The 27,547-nt window shown below is 36.0% G+C and overlaps 1 protein-coding gene across 1 annotated transcript in view; it reads left to right on the top strand.

Annotated features, from left to right (window-relative positions):
• The window catches only part of LOC117036907 (EGF-like and EMI domain-containing protein 1), a 567,893-nt gene that overhangs the window by 471,444 nt on the left and 68,902 nt on the right, over nucleotides 1-27,547 (top strand). The window contains exons 11-16 of the mRNA XM_033132361.1: nucleotides 1,501-1,695; nucleotides 3,675-3,806; nucleotides 7,232-7,360; nucleotides 8,803-8,931; nucleotides 12,004-12,138; nucleotides 15,748-15,879. Of these exons, the coding sequence (XP_032988252.1) occupies nucleotides 1,501-1,695; nucleotides 3,675-3,806; nucleotides 7,232-7,360; nucleotides 8,803-8,931; nucleotides 12,004-12,138; nucleotides 15,748-15,879 (852 nt within the window). The remainder of the gene's footprint in view (nucleotides 1-1,500; nucleotides 1,696-3,674; nucleotides 3,807-7,231; nucleotides 7,361-8,802; nucleotides 8,932-12,003; nucleotides 12,139-15,747; nucleotides 15,880-27,547) is intronic.

Below are 27,547 nucleotides of genomic sequence, written 5' to 3'. Positions count from 1 at the left end.
AACCATTACATTAAGAACAGCTCATTTAAGTCATCGCTATCGTTTATATTTTAAACTTTATTTTTAAAATAGCTACTCTTTAACTTTTAATTTTATGATCATTAGTACCATTATTTTGAACTACAGTTTTCTTGAAATCAAAGCAAACATGACGTAAGAAGAATTTGATACCTCAGAAAACAATAGTGTTTCTTTGCTTAAAAAAACAAATTTCTGAATAATGCTGAGGATGGTAGGTGTGTTTCTTTATGTCCATGCCAAGCACCTTAGCTTTGCAGAGTAGATAACAGCAGAGAGCACACAATTATGATATCTATATATTCTAAATACAGTAGAGTATATTACCATTTACCACATTCCATCCAATTAACAGGGCCAAAAAATTTGAATTTCATCAACCATCTGCTCTTAAACAGAGTGAGCCAAGAGATGATTGTATGGCAGGAATATATGTACTTGGGTACAAACATCCAAGTGGAAAAGGTATCCACATGCTGAAGCAAAGCTTAGAAGAGAAGCTCAGCTTCATAAATGAACTTTTAATATTGTGAACACATGGACCAAAGTCTGGGCTCAGACATGGACATACGCTAGTAAGTCACACGAGATCAAGGCTTAGGCTTCTTCCATCTCTAAAATTGTCCACAAACCTTGTATAGAATAATGCATGGAATAACTGCTTCATCACAAATATTGAATAATTCAGGAATGAATGAACATGACTCAAAATAGTGCACAGCCTGAGACCATTAAACTTATATTAAATTCTTCATCAAAACCTTATGAACAAGGTCTCAGAAAGGACTTTCTATGTAGATGAACTATAGCAAACTTGGAAATGAATGAAAGAAAAATAATTGGCAAGATGTACCTGAGAAAGAATTTGGGGGCTATCCTTTCTATGTGATAATATATTGGTATTGATTAATAAGGGTAACAAGAGGAACATATATATGACCAGAAGTTTGTGATATCTGTTTTATCTCTCAGTGCCTAAAAGCAGGCATTGTTTAAATTTTTCTAGATGTGGATGAGTGTCTGGATATCAGCATAGTCTGTGACCAACTATGTATTAATTCTATGGGAACATACAACTGTACTTGTGAAGAAGGTTACAGAATTGGAAGTGATGGGAAAACTTGCATCTGTAAGTCGCTGTGAAGAAATTTAGCGTCTTCTAAACTACCTCCACCCTCAATTTGTTCTTCAGGAGCAACGGAGACCACACATCCCTTAACTCATCCTGTCCTACCCTTTCTCTCTTTACAGACTGAGACCTTTCTTTTCCTTTTGTTCTCTCTGCTGCAGTTTCAGCTTTGTGCTTGATGCTTCTCACCTTCATTTACTTTTTGAAATGGCCTCAAAAGAGTTTTACCTTTCAGTGGCCCCCTGCCTCGGCTGTCTAGTTCAAACTCTCTCATTTCTCTCATCAACCCTTGCTCCGTTGTTAGTTCTTTTAACCGGCATGTTGAATCCAGGCATTTTCCTGTGTGGTCATAGCTTTAGATGATGATGAGCTAGAGGAGGAAGAAGAGGAATTAGAAGTTGTGAGGTCTGCCGGCCTTCTATTCAGGAGTCTGCCTCAACTGCTTCATTATGTCACTATGTCTCTGCCTCCTGCCTATCAAGATGAAGAAGATGAGGAGGAAGAGGGAAACGATATTCGAGGAGAACTGACTGCTTTGCAGAAAGTTGGTGAGGAAGAGTGTATCTCATTTCTTTTCTTTCTTTTTGGAGAATTCACATCAATTCCTCCATAGACAATTTCATTATCTGTATTTAATGCCATCAAGTGTTTTAACATTATGTTAGCAAGAAAAGTAGGGCCAAAATCATTTCTTCAGAGCTTCCTATCAAATCTATCATTTTTTTTTTAATATATATTTCTTTCCTTTGCAGAATAAAGGGTTGCTACGTAGGTATGCATACAAGTGCGGCTGCGGGGTGACAGGGGGCTGTTGAAGTGTGATACAGTGAAATGGAGCTGAAAACTATCTTTAAATTAATACAGTGTGCAGAAGGATTGTGGCCTTTTAGTTCTAACCATTAAAACTCCACTAGAAGTCACTTTTATATAGTTAAAATTTTCCTTAAATAACTTAAAATATGGATCATTCCTAGATTTTAAAATGCCAAGAGCCAATTGTTTAATATGCTCAAGTAGACCAAGAAAATATCTTTAAAAATGAGCAGGTTTTTTTTTTTTCTATGCTTATATCCACGCAACAGACATCAAGCATCAAATCGCTTCTGATCAAAATAAATTAACATAACCTCTTTCAAAAAAATAACAGTTTGCAGCCAGTCTGCTGCTGCTGCTTCTTTTTTTTTCTTTGTAAAACAGAGATGCTCTTTTTCTTTTCCTCTATTTGTTGTATTTTAACAGTGTCAGAGCTTGATGATTGCTCAGAGTACATTCAGTAAAATGGCAGAAACGTTTTTATGCTATGGTGAAGCATAGTAATAAGATCAATAAATACATCTGCCTAAAAATAGAAATGCTTTAGTGTTTCTTAATTCAACTCCTGATACTTTGGCTACTCAAAGTCTGAATAGAAATAGTACAGTGCTACCAAGGCAGTCAGAATGGGAGTGGCCAAAATCTGGAGAGAAGAGGAACTCCAACAAGTGAAATGGACAATCTTGGCTACTTTTCTCCTTGCGCCGTTTGCTAATGCATGGGCTGTGCATGCAGAGAACCCAGGAAATGTCAAAGACAGCAGTTAAGAGGGTGAGGAACTAAGCACAGTTATCAGCAATATCGTGGTGATGGTGAGGTAGAAGCTGCAGTTTAGGATCTGCTCAAGAAGAGAGGGCTTGCTCAACATTACAGTCTCTTTGAATGAGACATCTGAAAAACCCCACTAGAACAGGGGCAAAACTTGAGTTGAAACAATCCTTAAAACAACTCAAATCAAGTCTCTCCATCCTTATTCAGATTAAGGTAATTTCCGTAAAGAATACAATGGAAAAACACATTATGGTACCTTTAACAATAGAATACTATACAGCCACAAAAAATAAATGAGTGTATATACAATGTGGGTGAGTATCACAAACATTATAGTGAATGAAAGAAGCTTGATATCAAGAGTACAACTTTATAATTCCATTTATATAAAGTTCAAAAATAAGAAAAAAATAATCTATGGTGATAGAAATCAGGATAGTGCTTAATATTTGAGGCAAATGATTAAGAATCAAGACACCTTTGAGTTTTTGGGGTGCTGACAATATTCCTTACCTTGATCTGGGTGGCATTTAAAGGGGGTATTTACATTTTCGAAAAAAATATAAAGTGTACACTTGAGATTTGTGCACTTCTCTGCACGTATATTAAATCTCAACAAACAGGTTTACTTGGGGAGGAAAAAAAACAACTTTGCATAAAAAAGCCTGGGAGGAAAAACAAGTGGTAAGAACATTGATTATTTTACTTTCTTAAATATTCTAAATATTCTTTAGGTTCTGTATTTCAATATTATCATTGAAAATGATGAAATAAGCTTTATTTTATAAGATATCTCCTTGTTGTTGTCTTGTTCTGGGGCTCCAAGAAATAAGCTCAAGGATCGGTGTGTGTGTGTGTGTGTGTGTGTGTGTGATTGTTTCATCTCCATTTTCAGAGATCTAGAGAGTATGTATGAGCTAACTAAGACGGTATCATGTTCCAGTCTGTTTAGATCACACGTTTGGACATGATTGCAATTTGAGCTGTGAGGACTGCATGAATGGAGGCAGATGCCAGGAAGGAAAGAGTGGGTGCTCCTGCCCAGTTGGCTGGGCTGGCATTCTTTGTAATGAAAGTAAGTGATACACTGAAGAATTGGAAGAGGGTGAAAAGATCTTCTTTACTTCTTCTAAACTACTGGTGATGAGTTCTTTATGTGTGCTCTCCCTAAAATGTTTTAACAAGGTAAGCAATTGATATGGGTGAGAAACCAATTTATCTGTGGTGCATAAAGAATGCCTATGAAGCACTGAGGTTTGAAACTGAACATGTGATTAAAAGGGGAGATTTTGTGTTCCCTGGGAAACTTGATGTGCTGTATCTTGTTTATCCATGGAACATAAAAGTTAATAAAGGATCCTAATATTCTAGACCTGTAAAAATCCCTCTGTTTAAATAAATCATTAGGCCCTGGCAAGCTATTCCCAATAAAGAAAAAAAAAGAAATAGAAAAGATTTGTGCTACCAAGCGCAGTTAATGGGATTGCTTGACTGCTGCTTCTTTTTGTTTATGTTTACTTTTTCTTTTCAAAATATCTTAGTACAGCCAATCACATTTTTAAGTTTTGTATGTGTCTCTCATGAAAAAATATCAAAGATTTAAAAAGTGATCCCTCTAATAAAATTTCCCCTTATGTTTTAAGTGGATACTTAAGGTATACTTGCAGGAACTAAAACTGCCAAGTAATAAAAACAAAATGTACTGACTATCTTTGTTTCCTCGTTCTCTTTTTAAATTTACCTTACAAATTTTTAATAAAAAAGTTTTCTTTGTGGTTTTTATTTGGGTGTAAATATCTAACTATTACACTGTTTTCTACACCTGAAACAAATTTAAAAAAAAAGTTATCTTAATCTTTGTGATTAGCCTGGAGGATGATATGAGTAGATTTTCTTTTGAACCCCCTGCATATACAAATAAAGAGCACAAATATTGTTACTATTAGTAGATAAATGCAAAACTTGGGTCATAACATAGTGAGTGAGCCAAGTGGTTTAACCAAGGGTACTAGTAAGGGTATTTGAGGATCGCCCTCAAGCATCCCTGTGATCATGTTTTTCTGCTGCCTAAAACACTTTGAGTGCCCCATTCCTGATCCAATAAAGCATATTCTTCTGATTTACTCACTGGCGACCCCCTAAGATCAGGCCTTCATAAACCCTTTTCACTTTTTATTCTCGTTACAACTCTTTGGCCAGATTGTTATTCCCAGCAAAGTAAACTATTCACTACTTAGTGCTTTGTCCTTTTCGTCTTTGTGGCTTTTGCTAAAAGCCATCTTTGTCTATTGTCACTTATTGTACGAATTTTTTTGATGGCCCCAGTCTAACCACAACTATTTATATTTCGGTGGATTTAAAGTCTCTCTCTCCATTGGATTGTTGCCAGCTATGTTCCTGTTCTATCTGTGTTACTCGACTGAAAGCTCATGGCCAGTTCCTATCCATGTTTCTCCAAATTGGAGCTATCTAGTGCATGAATGAGCAAATGAAGAAAATGCGGTATTAAAGCACCCAACTAGATTGACCTACAACTTGACATTAACCTGCAACTATATAAAACTGGGATCGAACAAATGTAATTGCACAATTATAAGGAAGTAAATATTAACCTTATATTGTAAGTTTTGTTGGTAAATATGCAATTTCCAAACCCTTGATTTCTAACATGGCAGCATGAGAAATGAAGCTGAAAATCTATCTCAAATACATCAGAATAAAACATGTTTGATTCAAAATTCATATGGAAATATTGAAAATAAACTTGCTAATAAATGAAGATAAGGCGACCCCTTCTTTGGTTTTAGAAAATCTTGAGCATCTTAAGTGTTCACATGGCCTTGTGTAGGAGAACCTGTTCCTAGAAGCAGAAGTATATGTTTTTTACATTTCCTCTGTGTCTTTAATTTTTTTACTTTTTTACAAAAATGAAAACAGAACAATGCAAATGGAAAAAAAATGCTCACTAATTCTTTAACTAAAAGAGGTAGTAAGAACATTTTCTTAAAAATTCCTATAAACTACAATAAATGAAAGTGACTAATCATTCATTACCCTCATTTTTAAAAGTACCAGCTCTTCAAATGCAGCAAGGGAAGTTAAAAGAAGAACATTCTGCAGAAATCTGGAAAGTTAGTTTTCCCACTGAGTAGATCTTCTAGCCCAGTACCTTTATTGGTCTATGATGAAAATATCTGCTTTGACGTCTTAGGAATTTTTCCAAGTAACTATAATGAAACAATTTTAAAATTACCACATATTAATTTTAATAGCACGTTTCAGAACTCCATTTACTTTGAAAAGATTTTATGTTGTCTATCTCATTTTTTTATCATGAAACTCTGCCCAATAGAAAGGGAGGATAAGAGTATTTTCATATGAAAAATGAATGGGTTATATATGGAAGGGAGGATTCATGACTCCTTCCAAATCATCCAGCTATACTTTGTGGCATATTTGTTCTCAAATTTGCTTCTCCAGGTAATTGCTCTGTTTGATGCTAATGAAGTATTTAGCGAATCCTTGTACTACATGACATCATATTTTTCTTTGTTGGGGGAGTGCCAGGTAGTAGTGTTGATTTAATGACTTGCTATAGTCCAGATACTCTGCAAGCTATTTAAACCTCCTTAGCTTTAGTTTTCAAATATATTTTTTAAAATTAACCTTTCTATAGTTGCTGTAAGAATTCAAAGAATGTAGGCATAAATCAAATTTGTTGTCAGTGTTTTTTTTCTCTCTTATTCCTTTGGTTTTTCTCTTTCCTTTCCATTTCCTTTTTATAGTAGCCTAGTGCTTAAAAGCAAAGAAAAAAGTGAATAAGAAGCCAAGTTTCCATATTAGCATCTGGAATGGTGTGCGTGGGGGGAGGGGGGTAAAGGCAGTTATATAAATGTCGTTTTATAATATTTAGCCTATCAATAAAATGTCAAAATTCTAACTGAAATTTTCTAAACAGCTGTATTTACCCAAGTTAAAATTAAAATAAAGTTACAGACATTTTCCCAACTTATTTTTATTATTGGAATACTAAATACTTCTCCCAAAACCAACAAAACAGTTGTTTGCTTGACTTCATCATTCTTTGACAATGCAAAAATACCTTGGGATCCTCAAGACAGTTTTAGTTCCTGGTTAAAAATGCATGCCATTTCCCCCCTACATTTTCTTATATCTTTCCAAATAAAAGGTGCAGTTTTTTTTTCCATTAAGGTTGGTTAGAATTATACAGCATAGATATATCTAAGCTTTAAAAATGAGAGGGTTAGAGTTTGTGGAGCAAGGTAAATTTTGCATGTAAACCTTCTTAGCAGCACCTCAGTCATCATTTTAACTAGCTGTATCAGGGGCGTGCCAGAGACACTTCCTGGGTCTACAAATTACAGATATTTTGATTACTCAGTATCCATTCTAATAGGAAAACAAGACTTCTTTTTTTCTCCATTTGTATCACAATGAGTATGTTACATTGCTTACTCAACTTCTCCATTTTCTTCATAGCTTGTTCCCCAGAGACCAGTGGGGAAGAGTGTGGAAGCATCTGCGATTGTCAGAACGGAGGCACATGTGATCCTCTAACTGGGCACTGCCAGTGCCCCCCAGGGGTACATGGGAAAACCTGTGAACATGGTAGGAATGTCTGGTGCTGGTCAGAAACAACTCTTTAAGGTCTTGAAGTCTCCAATGGGAAATAAACTAAGCGAAAGTTGCATATGTATTTTTCAAGGTAGCCTTTTCTGAAGTAAAAGGCTGTGTCTGTATATATATATAGAGAGAGTACAGTTGCTTTAACTGATGACGTGTGTTATAGAACAAAATAAGTGATACTTAAATCTGCAACTGTGATACTTAGACTTCCAACTAAGCAGGGTGAATCCTGATATAGAAAAAACCTTTTTCTTCCATTGAGCAAAAAGTTGAATTTGTATGTGCAGGTTTGGATATAGGAACTAGAGAGAATTATTTGCTCTGCATAATAAAATGAAGAAAACAAATGGAGCTTCTAGGGCTAACCAGGAAGAAAAAGAGATGGGAAAACAAAACAAAACAAAACAAAAAAAAAAAACAGAGAGGAGGTAGAGAGGAAAAGTGAGGAGAAATAATGGATGAAAAACTCACAAAACACCAGTGAATGTAGTGTGTGGATTTTTCATGGAATCCAGTGAAGGGGTTGATAAAGCACACAAAAAAATTGCTTATACAGGCCCCAGAACTGAAGGCAGAGAGTCAATGAAGATAAAAGTCTTCAGGAATTGCTGAAAATCATGCGGAGTTTAGATTCTTCATTTCACGGAACTGCAGAGATAGAAACCAAGTTTACTTCACTCTCTGAGAGGTGCAGGAAGGCTCCTGCTGGTGTCCTAGTTATGTATCCCCCTGAAAAATATTTATTCATTTATTTAAAATAAGCATATTAAGTGTTTGCAAGCACTGTGTCAGGCATTATGGTATGGTAACAAAAAAAATTAAATAACTGAAAAAGACACTTCCATGTGGAACTTTCATTCTAGTTCAAAGCAGACAAAGGTTACAGATATTAGTAGGTATTACAAATTACATATTAATGTGTGTTTGGTGGTCAGACCATGAGGAAAATGCAGACTGGGAGAGCCAGAGCAATTTCTAGAGAAGTGACACTTAAGCAGAAGCTTGCAAAATGAGAAGACATGAGACAGGGAAAGCATGAGGGAAGAGTATCCCAGACTGAGGAGGCCACATGTGCCAGACTGAAATGGGTAAGAGTCAGGTGCATTACAGGAACCGGAAGAAGGTCACCTGGTGGAACAGAAGTCAGTCAGGGAGATATCAGTGCCACATGCAGTCCTCCAATGCAGAAGATCATAGGACTTGTTAAGTTTGGAGTTTAACCTGACAGCAATGGCAAGTCATTGTAGAATTTTAGACAGAGGGTATAAAATCATATTTGTGGTTTTTAAAAGATCTTTCTTGCCTCAGTCCAATCAGATTGAAAACACCTTACCTTTTGCAAGATCCTTATTTCATATAGCAACAGCTCTAGCAAGTTTTGCATGTGGGTTAATATTTGCTTTGTTTGTCCTTCCGCCCTCTAGGATGCCCAAAAGGATTCTTTGGAAAGAACTGCAAAAGGGAATGTAACTGTGCCAACAGTGGCCATTGCCACAGGGTGTATGGCGTCTGTGTGTGTGAGCCAGGACGCTATGGGAGGTTTTGTCATTTGAGTAAGTCACAGGCACTAAATTTGCTCTTTGTGTGAAGCAAGGATGCTCAGAAAAGTACCAAAAATATGTTAGACAAAGGAAGAGAGTAAAAACCATAATACATTTTATATAGTCATATCATATGTATGTTGATTTATGTTCTAGTCTTTTTTTTATCCTCCTTACATTATAGAATCTAGATTTTGATGAACAAAAGAAAAATATTTCTGAATTATTTACATTTATTTCTAGTTAGTGTTTACCTTAACTAATGAGAGGGGATTATTAATAGTTCATTTAAAAGGAGATTTGACACTTTATGGGACTTGAATATCAAAGGCCCAGAATAAGTCTCTTTTATTTCGGGGTTCTTATACATAGCAATATCATTCCCTAAAATTTCTAAAACAGGCTCTTCATTTTGCATTTTGCCCATCACTCACATTTTGCAAAATCTGTGAGAAAACACAATCACCAACAGACTATTCAGCCCATCAGTAACCTTTAGGATTTCTCCCAGTAAGACAACCCTAGATGCCCACCATTCTGTCTCAAAGCTATGTGCAAGCATCTGTGAGCCTGAAACAATCTCCACCCTGGTCCTCTATCTGTTCTACATGCCCTCCTCTGAAAATCCTTCCTGAGTGAACCTCAGTAGGACACCAACCTATTTCTTAATAGTAGAGACTTTTTAGAGATTTATATTGCATTTTTAGTTTTTAGTTGAATGTCCATGGATCTTGTCTATTTTATAAAAGGAATGCCCCTAGAAAACACAGTAAATTGTGAGTACTCCTAAAAGTGAGCCAGTGAAGACATCATGGAAAGTTGAACCTGAATCATGAGGAAAGGTTAGACTTGGGTAAGCAAAATGGAAGAGAAGGGGAGAAGGCATGGCTAAATGTGAACAATGCAGGTGCATATGGTATGTTCCAGAACATCATATACCTCTTAGATTGTGCCAAGAAAAGAAAATTCACCTAGAAACAAAGATAGCATCATTTCTATTATTGTTTCTCTAGGGTAACAAGATACACCCCATTTTTTTGTAATAACTTTTGAATATTTTATAAGGCAATACCAGATGTTTTGTAAAAAGCACTTAAATCATAACTCATCTGGTCAAAGATTTAAAGAGCAGGTAGTGGTGGTAGTGATGATAGCATTTTGAATGGGATCATCTTTAGAAAAAACATATACATTACAGTTCTTCAGGACTCTTATTGCTTAGACTTGAGGCTTCATTTATTAATGCCACCTGCCTGGCTCTGAGAAGTTTGAGTTTGCAATCCTATATTAGCTTTCTGTCATTAAAAAGTGCCACAAACCAAGTGCCTTAAATAACAGAAATCTATTGCCTTACAGTTCTGGAAGCTAGAATTCTGGGATCAAGGTGATTGCAGGCCATGCTCCCTCTGAAGGTCCTAGAGGAGGATTAATTCTAGGCCCCTCTCCTAGCTTCCGGTTATTTTGGCTTGTGACACGGTACCTCCAGTCTTTGCATGACGTTCTCTGTGTCAGTGTCTTTGTGTCCAAATTTCCCCTATTTATAAAGGCACTGGTCATATCAGATTAGAGGCCCATCCTGTTACAGTATGATCTCATTTTAAGTAATTATATCGGCAACAATACAATTTCCAAATAAGGTCACCTTTTGAGATACTGGCGGGGTAGGGCTTCAACATGAATTTTTGGAGAACACATTTCCATGCATAACAAACCCTGAGTAGATACTGAATTGACAGAAGAGGTTACTTCTTCCACTTTCCTTTTTTAATCCTAAGCATATTTCCACTGTTATATAACAAACCCTTAATATACTCAATTGTCACATTTAAGCATTCCATTGTGCCTGAGTTTACTCTGAACCACTGATCTACATGCTAAACAAGAGAGAGTGAGAGCATGGAAATCAATCTAGGAAAGCGAGTGTTCTTGAATGAACAAGAAGAGGCCCATACCATAGAAGATAATGTCTCTGAGAGACCTGGGGGCTTCGTGGGTCTGGGAAAGGACTCAAAACTTGGGAGCCATAGGAAAGATAAAAAAGGGATAGTAAAATTTGTCATCCAAATAGGATAACATTAACAGCAAATGGGGGCCCTGTTCATATTATGTTCTGCTTTAGGGATAATCTGTCTATCCCTGGCAGAGACAAGATTCACCCTACAGGAGGGCTCTGTAACCACCACTTTAAATTATCTCTGCTAATAATCGCAGATATTAGCAGATGTTAATAATTTCCATTCACCAGAAAGTCAAATGGCTTATTTTGCTCTCTAAAAGCAGCTTTCTTGGCAAAGCCTACGTAGGCATATAATACAATTACCTCGAGCCTGGAGGGTACTGGAAGGATCTTCCATTTGGTAAGTCCCTTGGGCATCTGTGAGGGGGAGAAAAAATTGTCAGAGGTATATTTTAGAACGGGAATTGAATGACTGCAAGTAACTCCCGAAAGAGAAAACTAAGGGTAAGTTTCCCTAAATGCAAAGATGGGGCTTTTTTCAAATTAGAATTCCTGTGCTAACTACCATTCCTAAAACTCAAAGGCATGAGGAAAATAATGAAGGAAAGGCAAGCTCCAAAGATGTGGCCAAGATAATGCTGCAGTCCCGAGGAAAGTTCTGTGTTATCTCCGTGATGTAAAATGGTTTCCAATTACTATATAATGAAAGGGAAGGAAAACAATGGTGAGCCTTCACATCAATGCTTGTCCATCATCTCCATGCTGTGGTGGGATGAATATGGGGCCTGGCAGGCCTTCCCGGAGTCCTCAGAGCCTATTACTAACTACAGGCACCAATGGAGCACATTGAGAAGCAATTTCTCTCCCGGAAGCACCAAAGCCTTTTAAATAGTTCAGGCTTCACTGTTCACGTCAAGTTGCCAAAAAGCAAATGAATTGCCTGATTTGAAAGACATTTGTTTTCCTGTTTTTTGTTTTTTTGTTTTTTGGCAGTCAGGATGATCCCCTTGTTTTCCCCATAATCAGGCCCTACAGAACTACATGACTGTGCACTAACAATGTGGGGGGAAAAAAAAAAAAGCAAAGTGTGGTTTTCAGGTGACGAGTTTGCCTCAATCTGCTTTCAGACTGTCCCAAGGGGGTCTACGGGGCTGGCTGCTCTTCCGAATGTCAGTGTGTGGAGGAGAACACCCTGGAATGCAATGCCAAAAATGGCAGTTGCACCTGCAAAGCTGGTTACCAAGGCAACCGATGCCAGAAAGGTACAATCTGATGATAAATTTTCTTTCTTCTCTAATAACAATGCTCAGCCTTTGTTCAGTACCATATGATCATTAATTATTTAATCCACTAGTGTCCTCAGGAGATGGGTAAGCTTTATTAATCCCCTGTTTGCAGGTGAGGAAACTGAGACACAGGGCAATAAAGTTATTTAACCTTGTTGTCTCCGCCTCTGCTTTTAGCTATCCCCTTGATGGCTTGAGCAAGGGAAGAAAGATCACATTGCAGAGAATCTTCTCTTAAGAAGACTAAATCTGGCTAATGACTTCTTTGAGTTAACCGATCAACCAAGGGCCACTGCTAGCTTTCAGAGTTAAAAAAGTTGTTTTCTTTATATCTAAAGACAGATCATTCAAACAAATACAATTCAAAGATTTTAACCATGGAAAAATTTTGGAAAATTCAAATATAGTTTTCAATGTGGTCCTTTGTCAAATTTCTAAATGTTACATAAATGTTTTTATAAACCTATAAATATAAAGCTTTATGTATAGCATAATTCTAATTATAAGTAACATGTATAGGTATATATGTGTGTACATGGATATAAAATTTGGAAAAAGGTATTCCAGATGCTAGTAATGGCTGTCCCTCCTTGGTGGACTCATGGAAATCTTCTCCCCAAATATCTACATGAGTCTTTGACACTTTTAAAAAGTCTTATGCCACCTTTTCACTGAACCTTGTCAGTATTGCACTACTTAAAATTTCAACTTTAAAGTCTTCTTGAACTTTTTTTTCCAAAATGCACGTTATCTTCTAACATACCATATACTCTAATTATTATCATGTCTAATATTTATTAGATGTCTCTTTCCTGCTAGAAGCTAAGCTCCATGGGGGAAAGAGATCTGTTCATTTTGTTTACCAAAGTATCCCCCCAAATCCTAGAACCATCCTGACATACAGGAGTTACTCAATAAGAATGTTCTTAAATGCATAAATGCAAATCTTTCATTTTATTCTTTATACGTTTTCTCATGTTACTGAATATTATGAATTAAACACTTGTTACTATTTTATTCAGGGGAAATTATCACAGTGTTTTTTCTCTTTAATAAATAGAACGACTGAACATATAACAAATAAAATGATCATAACTAACAGCAAGTGAACGTTTTACCTTTGCCGTGATCCAAAGGGCAATCTTGTTTGAAATCAGGAGATTTCATAGATTTGATAGGAAGCTGTCATACTGTTGGATCTGCTCACAGAGACACGCCCTGGGTTTGAGGGTTGCCTTTGGCCCTCGGGTATTTACACGTTGCCTTGCATTGTCATCTTCAGAGAGTTTGCAGGGCTCGTCAGAGCTAACTGAAAGGGAGAAAGAGCCTTCCAGGTTGTTCTATGGATATGGAACTGGAGTCTGAGCAACAATGTCCGACTAGATTTCGTGGAGAGAGGGCTATTTAGGGAACTGGACTGTGACTTTCTAAGCAATGGGTGAAGAGTTTGGGGAAACAGAGGGCTGACATTACACGAATGTGTTCTATATGGTATGAGAGTGGGTCCCATACCAATCTCTAAACCTCCTCCTGCTTCAAATGATTTTTAAGACTAGAGTGGGCCCCTTATTCATTTCCCCACTAGAGAAGTGATGCCCTGAAAGGCAACGAATGAAGAGACAAGACCATATACACACACCTGGGTAAATTTAATTTATTCTGATAACATTTTCTTAAAGCAGTGGCTGAATGTACTATATTGGAAAAGGCTTGAGATTCCCACTGTGAAGGAAAATGAATTTAAAGTATATGTAAATCAGCAAAATAGAGAGGTCACTATAATCTCTGGAAAACATATTATTTTTCAATCAGATAACTTTGTTCAATTCTGATAGTTTTGTCTAACCACAAAATGAAATTATGAATCAGACCAGAGTGGGTGAATGGGACTGCCATGATTGACAGCTAAAATCAAGGCAAAAAGAGCTCTCCAAGAGTTGTGCGTGATGAAAATCAGGACTGTTTTTCTCTCTTTTTGAAAAGAGTGAAGTAGCCCAAGTGCTCTGAGAGCCAGACATATCTTTAAAAGTCTTGACTCTAGACCTGTGTCTAGATTGCAGATGAATAGTTAATTAAAGAGCGCAAATTGTTTCAATGGCACTAATGAACAGTGCTCTTGACAATCAGCACCAGGACTTTTTTAGCCCATCAGCAATGACTTTTCAGAGTAGAAGAGCTGGTTTCTACACTAATCTATGCAATAGCAAAAAAGAGAGTGAGGATAAAAAATAAATAAATACAGCCAGTGTTTTTTGTTTTGAGTAGATTGTAGCCTGGGGTATTTTGGACTCCAGTTACAGGCACCTCTGCATGTGGAATGTTCTGGCACAGCAAACCCCTTGGGTCCATGTAAGGAGGCCTAATCAACCCTCATGCCATCATAATAAGGACAGATTTTTGTTACAGTAGTTTCACATTGGATAAACTTCAAATTTTGAACTTTGGTGGATCTCTAAGAGCAGGTTAATTGACTTGAAGATGCAGAGTACCTAGTATTTAGCGTTAAGTTTGGTGGAGTGCATAAGAGTACCAGTTTTAGAGGCCAGAATATCTGGGTTCATATCCTAACTTTGCTCCTTATTTGTTGTGTGACCCAGAATAAGTCACTTAACCTCTCCAAGCCTCAGTTTCTTATGTAAAATGGAGATAAAGTTGCTTATGTCATATAGTAATTTTTATGAAAATATGAGCTAACTTAGGTAAAGCGTTTGGTACAGAGTACGTGATCAACAGGTAAGAGCCAGGAATGATATAAACATCCCAGAAAATTTAATAATTCTGTTATTCAGTAAAACTCTGCTCAGGATGTGAAGATACTTCACAGCCTAACTTGGTTTGACATAACTTTTCACAATTGTCATATGTTTAGGAAAGTTTCACTGTTTTCCTGTATAAAAGAATGCTTTCCACCAGGTTGCTAATTCCAGTGGTTTCATTGGTAGGACATGTGCTGAAACCTCTAACCGAGCACTTAGTGCTCCCTGCAGCATCAGCTATCCTTTTTCCTTTCAAAGGACATCCAACAAAGCAGCACACATTTCCTCTTTCTCCACTTTCTACATTGTATACTCTTATAAAATACACAAATTACAAACCTCTGGGTTGATTATTCTGGCTACAAAAGAAGCAAAGACTAGGAGAACAGGATTCAGACAACCATTTGGGGACAACTTCCCAAGCACCACACCTCCTAATCATCCTTTACAAATTACATCTCATTTTCAGGTTTTGTTCTGTGAAACTGCCTCCAAAGACATACATCTAAATTGCTTCCATTGTTACTGTCTGAACAACCATATTTTCAGCAAAGAGCCAACCTCTGTATCTGTGTTTCCAAAGTGACAAGATACAACATCATGTTGATTTCTTCAGGGAATATTTTTGGAAGTGCTATAAATCCTTAGGGGCTACTCAAATGTTTCTTTCTTTGCAGCTCAGTGGTACACATGTGCACACCACACACACAGACACACACACACACACACACACACAGACACTTTTCCAACTCAGTCAAGCAGAAAGCTGGGACCAACTTGAGATTTATTCAAAGTCTTAGCTCCTTTCTTTCTCTTTTTATTTTACAAGCCTGCCCTGATAGCCTCTGGGGACCAGAGTGCCAGTTCTCCTGTGAACCCTGTGAGAATGGAGGTCAGTGCAACAAAAAAACTGGAAACTGTGACTGTCCCCCTGGTTACACAGGAAAAGCCTGTACCAAACGTAAGTCATTAACCTAGGCAAGGTAACCAACAAAGTCAATAAAGTTAGCTTTATGAATGCTTGATTTTTCTAATTGCTCTATGAGATATTACATTAGTGGACATCTTGAAATTATCTATTGTTGTATAACAAACCATGCCAGTACACTGTGGCTCAAAACAATGATTTATTCTTTTGATCCTGTGGGTTGATCAGAGGCTTCTGTTGGTCTCACCTGATGTCACTTGTGACGCTTCCAGCTAGGAGATCAGCTGGGAAATGGGCTTTACTGGGCTTGTCACCCAGGGGACCTCAACTTCCCCGTGCATCGCATTTCCACAAGGTTAGTTTGGGCTTCTAATAGCATGACAGTATCAAGACAAGAGTCCAAGAAGGAGTGTCCCAAATGTGTTGAAAGCAGATGCCATAATAGGTCAAAAAGCCTAGCTCTTAGAGCTATACATCGTCACTTTTGCCACATTCTGTTGGTTAAAGCAAATCATATGGTCACCCAGATACAAGGAGAGGAAAAAGAGATTCTACCTCCTGATGAGAAGAGTAGCAAAATCTCATTGCAAAAAGACCTGCAAGCTGGGAGATATGGTTGCAGCTATCTTTGGAGCCAATCTACCATAGTATTTAAAGTTCTACTGAAAGGCACTAAAGAATCTTTTAAACTGCACTTATCATTCTTGTCAGAGTGGGAACAGATTATAGACTGATAAAAAGTGATTAGTTAAAATGAATCTGCTTCAAAGAGCTAGTAGAACTACTACTCTGCTATCTATTTTTCTTCTTGTGATTCTTACATAACCTCTGTTAATTCTGCTTCTATTACCTCTGTACACTATCCACAGTGGGTCAGAGTAACAAAAACTTGAGGAAAGCCATGGGCTGGATGATAATGATGGTAGTTTTTATATAACCTTTGAAAAAATTGTTTCAATTACAATTGACATACATTAGTTTCAGGTGTACAACATAGTGAATAGATATTTATGAAACTTATGAAAGTGATCGCCCCAATAAGTCTAGTGCCCATCTGGCACCATACATAGTTATTACAATATTATTTTTACATTGCTATTTTAAAAATGTCTAATATATGTTAGCAAAAATCTGTTGTTTGTGGGGCGCCTGGTTAGCTCAGTTGGTTAGAGCGTGGTGCTCTTAACAAGGTTGCCGGTTCGCTCCCTACATGGGGCCACTGTGAGCTGCGCCCTCCACAACTAAATTAAAACTTGACTTGGAGCTGATGGGTCCTGGAAAAACACACTTAAATAAATAAAAGTTGTTTTGTTTTGTTTTAAATTGTGTTGTATCCATAAATTAAAAAAAAAATCTGTTGTTTGTGATAGTCTATGATTTTATGAGCTGTGAACAGTGATCTGAATTAGCTACCCATACTTAGTACTTTTTATAAAGTAAGGAAATAAAACCAGAAACTTAAACATAAATAGAAAATGTAACACCAGGATAGTATTTAGCACTTAGCTAATCATCTGATCATTTGGGAATGCATTACTGCCCCTAAGGATAACCCTCAAGCAAGAGTAACAGGACAAGGTCTTTTACTGACTATTTTTCTGAATATAACTAGGTAGGTCTTATTTTAGGATTGTCATTCTGGCACTGTTGACAAGAATTTTGAACAGTATAAAAGTGTGCTGGACAGTAGTTGGCTATCACTAACCTACTTGTTTGCTTTAAAAAAAAATAAAAAATCTTAAAGGTAAGAATTTACATATTCAAAGGTAGCTACTTGCTATTTCCACAGTGATGTGACATTTTCTTTTGTTTAACTCAACTAATGGAATAATTATTAAGCAGATAGTGACAAAGTTTATACTGTTCCAATTGTCAAGGTGATATAAATAGACTATTGAAAAACAAGTGAAAAGAGAGATAAACTGCTCGTTCTTTTAAATATTTATTTAATAATTATGGTACAACTCTCTTCCATTCTAAGATTTCAAATTCTAGGAGACTATATCATGATAGTCTTGAGAGATTTTTGTTGATGAGTAATACCATGTTTCCCCGAAAATAAGACCTAGCCGGACCATCAGCTGGAATGTATCTTTTGGAGCAAACATTCATATAATAACCGGTCTTATTTTAATATAATATAAGACCGGGTCTTTAATATAATATAATATAATATAATATAATATAATATAATATAATATAATATAATATAATAAATACCGGGTCTTATATTAATTTTTGCTCCAAAAGACGCATTAGAGCTAGGTCTTATTTTCGGGGAAACACGGTAGTATCCTAATTTTGTTGGCAATCTGATACATGAGATAATGTATTGAATTGAAGAGGCAAAAATTTCCCCAACTCCTAGTCCAGTTTAATTTTTATGTTATATACTATTTGTTATCTGATTTTTATACACACAGACACAAACACAAATGATAGAATCATCATAATAAGCTATTTAATAAAATGAATGGAGCCAAAGGAGAGGACTCATTAAAAATGCTTCATGCATATTTCACAAGGAATGTGTGGCATTTTAAAAGGGGCTTGTGTTTGAAGAAAAGCATACATTTCTCTAAATATCCTAATTATCATGCTTACAGAATTTTAAAACCTAGTTACTCTGCATAATGAACTGTAAAAATATTTATAGGCTACACAAAGTGCTGTGTTTTAGAGGTAGGAGAAACCAAAAAGCTATTTCTAAAGATATTAGCTTTATATAAAACTACAATTTTCAGAAGTTATAAATATAAATACTTGGGGAAATTAAAAAGTGTTCTTTTGTTCTGTTTTGTTTTAAAAGGTTTTTATTTCACTGTGCTAGAAAACTCTCTGGATTGTGATAGGTTGTATTTGTTTCCCATTCCCTAAACAGTGTTGCAGGTGGGTGTGGCTGTGGCCTCATGGACATTCTCACACCCTGGATAAAAACATACCATCTCTATGAAGGGCAGTTTAGCTTTATGTATGAGGCATTTTACCAAGTAATTTGAGAAGTGGTCCCACATTTTTCTTTAACCCAGTATTATTTATAATAATAAAATACAAAATAAATAAATAAATAAGTAAATATCCACCAGTAGGAGAATGATTAAACAAATTCTGTAACACATCAGTGGATTATTCTGAGGTGATTAAGATTTATGTTTTTGAAGAATGTGTAATGTCAGGAGAATTGACATTAAATTGGCATTAAATGATGTATATAAAAATGATCCAATTTGTAAGAAGATGTACCCATGTGTGCATATCGAAAATTGTAATAGAAAGGGCAGTAGTTGTTAACAGTGACCATCTATAGATGGTTGGACTATGGGTGATAATATTTTCTCTTCATACGTTTTTGTCTTTCCTATATTTACTACTTTACCATTTCCCCCCTTAACAATCATGGAGAATAATAAATCACCTTCAGATCATTTGTGACTAAATATCTAAGTAAGGTAGTTGTCTGTTCTTAACATACTGTCTGGTAGACTTAACTATTCCCAAATAGTGAAGATGTTTTCCTTCAGTCTAATTGAACTTGTTGCTTTTTAAATTTAAGACTGTTTTCTTCTGTTTCACAGTATGTGGATATTGAGCATTGCTTGGCAGTACCATTAAAACTCTTAAAAAAAAAAATCGAAACCTAAAAGAATGTAGTACAGGCATACTTTGGAGATATCACAGGTTCAGTTCCAGACCACCGCAATAAAGCACATTTCTCAATAAGGCAAGTCACACGATATTTTGGTTTCCCAGTGCATATAAAAGTTATGTTTACACTAGACTATAGTCTATTAAGTATGCAATAGCATTGTGTCTAAAAAATATGCATACCTTAATTTAAAAATACTTTACTATTAAAAAATGCTAGCCTGAGCCTGTTGGAAAATGGCATCTATAGACTTGCTTGACACAGGTTTGCCATAAACCTTCAATTTGTTAAAAAAAAAAAAAGGACAGAAAGAAAAAAGAAAGCATTATCTGCAAAGCACAATAAAGGGAAGAACAATAAAATAAGGTACGCCTGTAACGCTTCCTCTGAACGCTTCATTTCCCTCTCTTCAGGAATTCCATTTGCTATCCCTCAGTCATTTTGTTAATACTTCTCTGAATTCTGCCATATTTTTTATATATATATACAAAATAAGTCCCTCCACTACGGAAGGAAAGAAAATAAGAGAAAATGGGGGAGAAGAAACTGAAAGGGAAATACTAATTCCAAATACAGTTTATTCTTTAAACATCATGTAATCAAACATCATGAAAAGATGTATCATAATGAAATCATGATGATCAGACATCATTAAACATCATGAAAACCATACTGAACAGAGGTGTAAACCTTCGGTAGAGGTAAGCTGGTAAATGTTTAACAACGGGTTCTCTGAAATGTAAAAACCCCGGTTTGTAGCATTTGCCAATTTCCACACTGTGATAGTACCCACCATGGAGTATTTTAGGCAACTAATGTTATGTGAACTGGCTGGCAAAAATGTCTGAAAATTTAACAATTGGCTTTCCCGAGCTGTTAGTAACAGATCCAGTCAGTGTACCATGGGCTGGCAAATATTGTATTTTGAACACAAAGAATGATTTCCTAATTTTATTTTTTCTTTATATATTAAGGAATGATTACTTTTCAGGTGTCCATTTTAGTTTGCTTCTTTTAAACAGATAACTAGTTTGACCGTTTGGGTTGAATTAATCAAGAAATAGTTCTAACCAACGAAAAATTTGCAATTTAGTTAGCCTATTTTATTTTTAAAACAAAATTCAATTGTTTGGCTGAATTGATGCAAAATTCAAAAAACAAGCAAAAAATGTTGGATTGCTTTATGTGTAGACACAGCAGCCTCCCTCACTCCTTTTCTCTAGAATTCATGCAGTTGCAGTATTGACTCAGATCTAACGGAACCAACAACCTGTAACACACCTACCATAAATCAGGGCTGGTATTTCCTTTATGACACATTGTTGTGAAAAAGAAGACAGTTATCGAAGGCAGGAAAAATGAGTATATGTAAAACAAAATAAAACAAAACAAACTATTTGAAGAACAATTAAAAGTTTTAAGCATCATCACTAAGCACCAAGAGGTGACGTGCAATAATATGTTTCTAACCTCTCTGAAGCAGCCCTAAATCTGATTTTCAAAGTTGCTGTAAAATAAATTGTATTTAAATAATACATCTCCCATCCTTTCCAGCAGTGAGATGCATATCCCTTACCAATCTGGTTCTCAGCAGGCAGTCCAGCCTGATGAAGTATCAGCAAAATGTCAGCTCCCACAGGGAAGTGCAACATAGAGGCGACACTGCAGAAGTGACAGGTCTTTCAAAAAGCTATTGTGAAGATTCAGTTTTTAAAAAGGGGTATGGTTGAGAACTGATGGTTATGTCATTACCGTTGAGTTTCATATTCCCATCATCTGTGGAAACAGAAGGGAGTCATGGTGCCATGATATAAAGGCATTAAGTTGAAAAGTTGTGGATCTGGTCTGCAAGATACTTGTCTTCCTGTGTTTTCAAAAAGTTAATGTCCAAATTAGCTGTCATTTTTTGGCACATACCCATTGAAGGGGGCACAAAAGCTGCTCCTTCCCCTATGCTTATCACCTTATATAAGGTCTATTAAATTTTTAAAAATACTTTAATAGACGTTATATAATAGACGTTATATAAAAATAATTTAATAGTCAATCCTATCATTAGTTTAAAACCTTCAGTAACCCACTAAGGCTTTAATTTCATGAAGAGTTTTGGACACTAAAGGGCCATCATCTACTGGTCCCTTACATCATGTTAACTATTCTCACACATGCCTCATGTACTTTAGTCATTCCCCCAAGCACCATGAAATTTTAAAATGTGGTGCCATTTTTCTTATTCTTCCCATGAATATTTTTTTTCCCTCAATTTTTACTGCCCTTTAAAATTCTTCAGGGATTTTTATTTCCTGGTATATATAAACTAACAAACAAAAAAATACCAAATCCCTTTCTTCCATAGCATATTGTATTATAATTGTCTATTTGTACATGATTAAAACTGTCGTTTGTTCTTTTTATTCCCCAGCTCTTGATATACAAAGGATGTTTATTAAAGATATACTAGATTCAATTTAAGAACATTCTTGACAATTTCGTAAAGAAGTTTGGGATTAAAGTTTCAAAGAAATAATCCACCAAGTAAATAAAGACACAAGAAACAGAGAGTTTATGGTACTGAAAAATATTTAGCAGATTACACAGAACTGGATTGAATTGTCAGGCCTTTTAAGATGAGATCAGTGACAAACCACGAAGGAAAGATGTAGTTATATGTTCAGCGCCACAGCCTCACTGGTTTCTGTTCCATTTATGAAAGTGCTTTTCAAAGAATTAGAAGACTAACAACATCAGTCAATGATGATGTTCTTATAATTCCTGTCAAGATTAGTTTCCTGTCAAGATTCTAGATTATTTATTTCTGTACTCACCTCCATTGTATGCAATCTTTTCTTTTATATATAGCAGAGCCACTTTAGAAAAGTGAACAAGTATTTCTGGCTCTTAGTTTCTGTAACTTAAAGGAGGGAATCTATATAAAACGCAATATTTACATAATATATACAATTCAGTGTATAGTAAATAACACTACATGAATATAGGCATATGCTGTATATTGATAATATGCTATTTGAAGTTAATGTGAACAGAGTGATTGAGTGCCTATTCTGTGTTCACTGTGCTATGTCTTTTTCATCAATTCTCTCATCTGATCTTCAGAACAACTAATTAAGTTGGGTTTTTCCCCATTTTATGAATGAGGAAACTGAATCTAGGACGACTTGATTAACTTGCAAGGTAACTTGTATGTAATTAGCAATCGGGGACTAGATAATCAGTAAAGTTCATACAAATACTACATATCTATAAATTAAGATAATAGTTGTTAATATTAAATATTGTAGCTTCCTGGTGTAAAAAGTAAAGAAAATAGAGACAATTAAGATTCCAATGAAAAAACTGAATGGTCAAAAAGTTTGACTAAGGTTGTTTTCTTTTAGGCCCTACATTTGTAGGTTTCAAAAGAGTGACTGATACAGCTATGGGTATGGTTGAAATGTCAAGTGCCGTAGCAGCCTATGCTCAATTTAATGATGGAGGGAGGGTGCTTTTTCTTTGTCTCTGTGCAGCTTGTCCAACCTATTTCCACAGTCTAAGCTGCCTGCTGTACCACATCAGTAATGATAATTCTCAGTGGGACCTTGATACTAGCCAGTGTACCTGCCTGTCCAACTTGACTGAGCCTGATAGCAGATGCTTTAATTAGAAGGTGATTATAAGTCCTGTTCTTCATCTTACATAAATAACAATCAGGAAATTTTTGTTGCATTCTGCAGATGCTGAATAGTCGCAGTCCTTTTTTGTTTTTATAAGGTTGCCCAGTCTTAACTGCGTTTAAAATTCTCTTTGTATGTTGGTAAATATAGCTGGCTAGCTTCCGATAGCAATCCCTGATTACTCTTGCTGTTTGCTTCCAGAGCCCTGAATTGAATATCTGGCAGAGCACAAAATAAATTCTTATTTCTACAAAAGAAACCATCAAAAAGTTCTACTTGCCCAATACATACACCTTTCACACACACACACACACAGACCCTTTGTGTGTCATTAGCAGTTGGGCTCATTGTGGGGTGCACTGTTTTGAAATCTTTGTCTACTTATGACTAAATATTTATTTTTTTTTGTTTGACACGCATGCATTCTAGTAGTGTAATTCCTTAATATTTAAATATAAGGACAGTATGACATGTAGAACTCTGTGTTTTCTTATTTGCTTTTTGATATGATTGTGACCAAATACCATTGTTTCCTTTACAAGCAAAGACCTTATAAGTCCTGATCACCTATCCTTCTCCACTTAGGCTCTCTGTTATATTACTTAAGAACTTATTTTTGCCATAGTTTCCTCATCTGTTAAATGTGATTAAAAAGGAACCTATCTCATCAGATTCTTACGAGGATTAAATAGGTTAATAGTTATTACATCTTTGGAAATCCACATGGTGTAGATTGCCCTGAGAATTTTGCACAGTGCTTTGAAAGTGAGAAAGGTCTCAGCTTACAGCACTCATTAAATTTTAATTTTATCATTTATGAGCCTTTGGTGTATATATCATTTGCTAAGTACTATATGGAATATGAGAAAAGATAAAATGCCCTGCCCTCAAGGAATTCGTTCACAGTTTAATGGATGACAAAGATGTATAAACCACTGATTTTAATTATATTTTAAAAGAGGATGAAATAATAGATGTGATTGGAAATTATGACTACCCTATTTGGGGGAATCCCTGAAGGCTTCGTGGAAGAGGTGGGATAGCAGCTGAACCTTAAAGAATGAGTCAGATTTGAGGGGTGGGCTTGTATGAAGTCCATGCCAGGCAGCGTGACTAACATGAGCAGTGAATGACCTAATGTTGTGCAATGCTACACATGTCTTTCTTGCCTCTCCTTGGAGTATGGCTAAATTTAGGTTTGGACGGGAGATGAAGGTAAAAGGGATAGAATAAGGGTCAAAAGGTGAAAATCCCCAGATGTCACATTAGAGAACATAGCCTGTCTTTTGGAAGTAATGCAGAGGGTATAAAAGTTGTTGAGGAGGGAATAATTGTGCTTTCAGCCACGATGTGCAGAATATCATCACATCTCTGCTCTGCTCGACCTCATTGTTGCTTCATTTTTCCCTGCTTCTGAATGAGGCCCCAGAAAGATCCCATGACTTTTGGAGTCACTCTCAATTTTTATCGTATAATCAAATTAAAAATCCCCTTATCGAAACGAATTTCAAATTCAATTTAAAGCTTGTTCCCTTGCCTAGCCCAGGCCTACCTCAAGCTCAAAAGTGGACACTTCACTCTATCCTCACCCAGCTTTGCCCTCTACCATTTTTTTCCTGGGTCCCCTTCCAAGATGACCTCTGTGGGACTGACATGTATCCTGTAGGAAAGATGCTACTGTACTTTGCCTTTGGTAGAATTCTGCTCTCTGGACTCTCTTCTTCAAATGTGATTCTGATACCAGCTCATGAGTCTCCAGCTTTCCAGAGGCATATATCAAGCTCTCAAAGTGGTTTCCACAAAGCCCTCTATACTTGGCTTAAGGTGAAGGGAAAGCATTCCATGGAGAGGAGAGAAGGAAGGCAGTAGTCCCTGACAACTCCAAAGAAACTATCTAGAACAGTAATTAATTTCTGCAACCTTGGACCTCCTATTCTGGCTTCTCCACTTAGGTTCTCTGTTACATTAAGGAAGTTCTTAATTAGCCTTAGTTTTGTCATATGTAAAATAAAGGGCTAATAAAGGACTTTTTTTTATCAGGTTCTTATGAGGATTAAATAGGTTCATACACAATGTACCTTTGGAAGGGCATTTAGCACATAGCTATACTCAGGTAATTATATGCTTAAAAAATATCTCTCCTTAAAGAAAATTTCTTCCAATATTTAAAAATTAATTCTTACCACTTGTATATCCTCAGTGTGACTGAACAGCTATGAATCACAAAATTAGATTAACACTCCCTTAGCAAGACATAAATCAATTGTCTAACACACGTTGATTTAAGCTCTCTTTTCGAAATCTGAAACAACAAAAAAATTCCATTTTGTATCCTGCTATGTAGTCAAGAATTTTTTTTTCAGTTTGATTGTTTTTTTTCAATATCCCACATATAAGTGGTATCATCTTTGTCTGACTTATTTCACTTAAAAAATGAACTCAAGGTATATCTATGTAGTTGAAAGTAGCAAGATTTCATTCGTTTTTATGGATGGATAATATTCCATTGTATATGTATACACCACATTTTCTTTATCCATTCATCCATCAATGGACACTTAGGTTGTTTCCATAACTTGGTTATTATAAATAATGCTGCATATAAATAATGAACATAGAAGTGCATATATCTCTTTGAGTTAGTGTTCTTATTTTCATCAGAAAATACCCAGAAGTAGAATTGCTGGGTCATATAGTAGTTCTATTTTTAATTTTGTAAGGAACCTTCCTCCTTACTGTTACCCATAGTGGCTGCACCAATTTACATTTCCACCAACAGTGCCCAACGGTCCCCTTTTCACAACATCTTCTTCGAACACTTGTTATTTCTTGTCCTTTAGATAATAGCCATTCTATCAGCTATGAGGTGATGATAGCTCATTGTGCTTTTTATTTTTATTTCCTGGATGATAAGTGATATTGAGCATCTTTTCATGTACCTGTTAGCCATCTGTATGTCTTCTTTGGGAAAACGTCTATTCACATCTTCTGCCACTTTTATTTATTTTTAAAATTTCTTTTATTTTTCAATTATAGTTGACATTCAGTATTATTTTATATTAGTCTCAGATGTACAGCATAGTGGTTAGACATTTATATAATTTATGAAGTAATTCCCCAGATAAGTCTAGTACCCCCATGGCACTTGTATTACCATATTATTGACTATATTCCCTATACTGTACTTTACACCATGTGCTAGTCAATAATGTTTTATCCTCAGGATAACTTGGTGGGGTATTATTATTTCCATTTCCAGGCAGGAAAAGTAGGACACAGATAGGTAAAGTAATTTTCTTAGGCCACATAGTTACTAAGTAAGGGAGTTAGGATTGGAATCCAAGTCGCAAGTTTTAGTGAATAGTTGTGGAAAATGAAAGATGACTGAAGTTTCAAAATTATTTAGTATGTATAATTTGAGATGTGTTGAGCAGGACAAACATGAAAAATGATTTGTTGGAAAATCAGATTCTCAGAACTCAAAGGGAAGATCTCAACTAGTAGTGTAGTGTGAGACCATCAACATAGGGATGGGTTGGATGAGACGAGTGAGGAGAAGACGCTCAAGGGGAAAGCCTAAAAGACTATGAGCAGAAACTAGCTAAATTCCCTACATTTAGGGGGATATAGGGAAAGGGAAACCAGGGAATGAGATCAACATTTACTTACAGCACCTGTTACAAACTGGCAGCCTTAGAGCTGAATTTGACTTGCATATGTGTTTTGAATGCCAGGCTAATTCCTTTTAAAATATGTTATTTGATATTCAAAATATCCAAAGATGTAGGAATACTGGGCTATATTCCTGTATGGGAACAAATTATCTCAAACCTCTTGGGTTTGGGGGCGGGCACCTTCCAGTTGGTCGTAGTTCCATCCACTCCCTGGTGCTTCATCTGATGAGACTCCATACACTTTCTCCTGCATGATACCCATCTGGTTCTGGGCACCGTGTTTGTGACTCCTGCTTTAGAAAGGTGGGACAGGTGAAAAGGAAATAGAACTCAGAGAAGTAATTCCAGAGAAAGATGACTTTCAAGAAGAAAAGGTCCATCACTCTCTCATATGCTGGTTAAAAAGGAAAAGAAAAAAATGGAGAACAAGCAAAGAGTTTGTGATTTAGAACTTGGTAACTTAATAATAATAATAATAATAATAATAATAATAATAATAATAGTAATAATAATAAACTACATTCATGGGAAAGGGGAGGACATGCCAGTTGAGATTAAAGAATGAATGGAAAGTGATGAAGTAAAAATAATACCTATAGACTATGGTCTAGATAGAGTTTGACAATAAAAGAAACAAAATCATCACCCCATTGTTTTTCCTGTCAGCAGATGTTTGATATCTTCTTTGCCTCTTTAAAATGCATTATTCC

This window comes from Rhinolophus ferrumequinum, chromosome 2 (genome assembly GCF_004115265.2).
Source record: "Rhinolophus ferrumequinum isolate MPI-CBG mRhiFer1 chromosome 2, mRhiFer1_v1.p, whole genome shotgun sequence".
NCBI classification, from domain to species: Eukaryota; Metazoa; Chordata; class Mammalia; order Chiroptera; family Rhinolophidae; genus Rhinolophus; species Rhinolophus ferrumequinum.
Note: the sequence above shows the minus strand (reverse complement) of the source record. Positions and strands in the feature narration are given on the sequence as shown.